Below are 2,652 nucleotides of genomic sequence, written 5' to 3' on the forward strand. Positions count from 1 at the left end.
GGACGGACGGACGGACGGACGGACGGACGGACGGACGGACGGACGGACGGACGGACGCACGGACGCACGGACGATCATGCGATTCTACAAGCTGCATCTGACTATGTCAGATGAGCTAAAAACTAATTTGTTGTCATTCACTCATATATTATTATATTACTCGGATATTTTACTGAATAAGGATCTCACCCAGACGTCTGACAGAAGCGCCAGGGATGGTTGGGAACTGAATGACGCAGCCAGCAGGTACTTCTCTGGCAGTTCAATGTTGTCCTCCCGTCCGAAGTCCAGAAACTTCATCAGCGCCCCCTGGCAGGCGTCCGTCTGCGCCGCAGTGACGGCGTCAATCAGGAATGGCCTGCGCGCACGTAAGACGAGAGATTACCAACACAAGAACGTATGTTATTCTCAATGCTCCGTCAAACACTATGGTCACGCGACAACTCTACCGAGCTTAGGCCTAGGAGAGGTTGAATGACCTTGTCGATTGACCTTGGTGTACGACAGGACCAGACATGGTGGGATGGATTTAGACATGGTGAGGCCCTAAGCTATGGGAAGTCCTAGAGCAAACTTGTGTAAATAATGATCTTTTTTAATAATTGGGTCCAACATGTTAATGTCAAGTATTGTTAATTAGGTTAAATCATTACTTAAATATATAAATTACAATAAACCCGTAACAAATGAAAAAAAACCAAGATTTTGAGAGGCCTCTTCAGACTGTCAGACACGAAGCAGTAGCCCGATTAGCTTAATATGCCTAAATGCGGCCCCGGACGCGCATTCTACTAATTCAGAGGTGGCGCCACCGCCGAACGTCGCTCACAGAACGTCGACGAAGTCAGCAGGTCTCTGCGGATCCCTCGCCTTCTCCTCCTCCTGACGCAGCAGCTGCAGGACCCTCTCCTCCGTCGCCTTCTGTCCGCGGAAGAAGCCGAGGAGGGAGACGAACGCCTTCGCGGAGGAGACGGAGGCCGGCTCGGCAAGCTCCCCCCTCGCATCCTCCAGCTTCTGCAGGATCGCTGCCGACTCCTGCGGGGGAAGACAAGAGAACGGTCAGGGAAGACAAGAGGACAGTCGTCGAGCGACGTGCGCATGGCAAATTCGACACTCGCGCACGCCGGCAATTTCATTATGGTGATTTACGCGCTTTGATTATGTTTTTATGTTATGATTTGATCATACGTTTTGCTCATATATAACATACCCATGCACTCAGGCATGCACGCACATATATGATGTAGAAATTGAGAATAGAATTGTTATACATACGGTTTGACGCTAGTATGTCTATCATTATATGTATAAAGTATATATAATGTATATAAAAAGATAAGGATATATTATGTGTAAAAAAATAAGATATTTATATAAACAACATAATATATTACTCGAGGCATGGGCGTACATCGAGGGTTTGTGCGACCGCTGATGACAGAACACACTGGTGTTACGCAGCGCGTGCACGCCTCACCTCTTGGGCTTCCTCGGGCAAGCTAACTGCAGTTCATCTCCCGCGGGAACGTCTGCTAGGTCCGCGCGGACCTGTCTTCGGCGCTCTGGTTCCACTGTCGCGAGCAGTGTACACACACCGCGCAGTTTCAATGCTGCTGCAAGAGTCAATAGTTAAAAACCATTACTACTGTCTTGCTGGTGTGGTGTACGGTTGTTGTTGCTGCTCTGTTGTACTACGGCTGCCTGTTTTATTGTTGTTTCTGTTGTGTTGTTAGTTATTGTTGTTATGTTGCTGCCTTTGCTATGCTGTGTTGCTGGGCTGTTGTTACTGGGCTGCTTGCTACTGCTGTTGCTGCTGCAGGTGCGTACTGCTGTTGCTGTATTGTGCTTGCTGGTGATAAGTGCTACTATATAATACATAACAATAATAATATATAAGTAGTGTGTTAATTTATGAATTACTACTATAATATAATAATAACGATTATCTAAATAATTATCTTGGCACCCACCGCGACGTCAGACCACTGGTGACAATCTCGGCCTGCAAGAACTCCGAGTATGGGTTCGGCGCAAACAAAATGAACGTCCTCGCGACGCGTCTGCAGATGCCATTCTTGCCGACCGTATAGAGGCGCTGGGAGGTCGACGATGACGAACGTAGCAGAGGATCTGTGGCGTGAGTACGAGTTGTAGCGTGGCGCGTGCTAGAATACGAGATGACGAGAAACTGCAGGGTTACTGTGGCGGCACACCTGGCAGCAGACATACAGATCGACTGTGCGTGTGGAATCTGGCAGGCACCGGCTAAGTCGCGCCGCGCTGGCAGCAGACATGGACTTGCGCGTGAGGGAACTGGCAGGGGATCGGGCCGCCTGGCGGCGTATTACTGATCTTGGCGTTGGCAGAACTGGCAGTGGGTAATCGGGCGCCTTGGCAGCATACCTTACGATTGGCGTTGCGAGAATGTCCAGGGTAATCGGGAGCTGCGCAGAGCCGAACTTCGGTTTGTCTCACGGTGAGATTCTCTTACTGATAGTTCGCTCCACTTAATGTTCCGATGACAGTCGACCTTGCGCATTGAACATACTCTCAGCAACACGCCCCACGTGTGTTTCCCAAACAACATGCATGGTTGTTCGCTAAATTGTCTTCTCTCTCTCTCTCTCTCTCTTCTCTATCTCTATATTCCCC

General features: G+C 49.3%; 1 protein-coding gene across 1 annotated transcript in view; it reads right to left on the reverse strand.

Moving 5' to 3' along the window:
* LOC106813791 (microsomal triglyceride transfer protein large subunit-like) overlaps positions 1-2,652 on the reverse strand; it is a 19,425-nt gene that overhangs the window by 7,474 nt on the left and 9,299 nt on the right. Inside the window, exons 8-9 of the mRNA XM_014818015.1 lie at positions 830-1,035; positions 190-358 (exon numbers count right to left, since the gene is read on the reverse strand). Of these exons, the coding sequence (XP_014673501.1) occupies positions 190-358; positions 830-1,035 (375 nt within the window). The remainder of the gene's footprint in view (positions 1-189; positions 359-829; positions 1,036-2,652) is intronic.

This window comes from Priapulus caudatus, unplaced genomic scaffold (assembly GCF_000485595.1).
Source record: "Priapulus caudatus unplaced genomic scaffold, Priapulus_caudatus-5.0.1 Scaffold825, whole genome shotgun sequence".
Classification (NCBI taxonomy): Eukaryota; Metazoa; Priapulida; class Priapulimorpha; order Priapulimorphida; family Priapulidae; genus Priapulus; species Priapulus caudatus.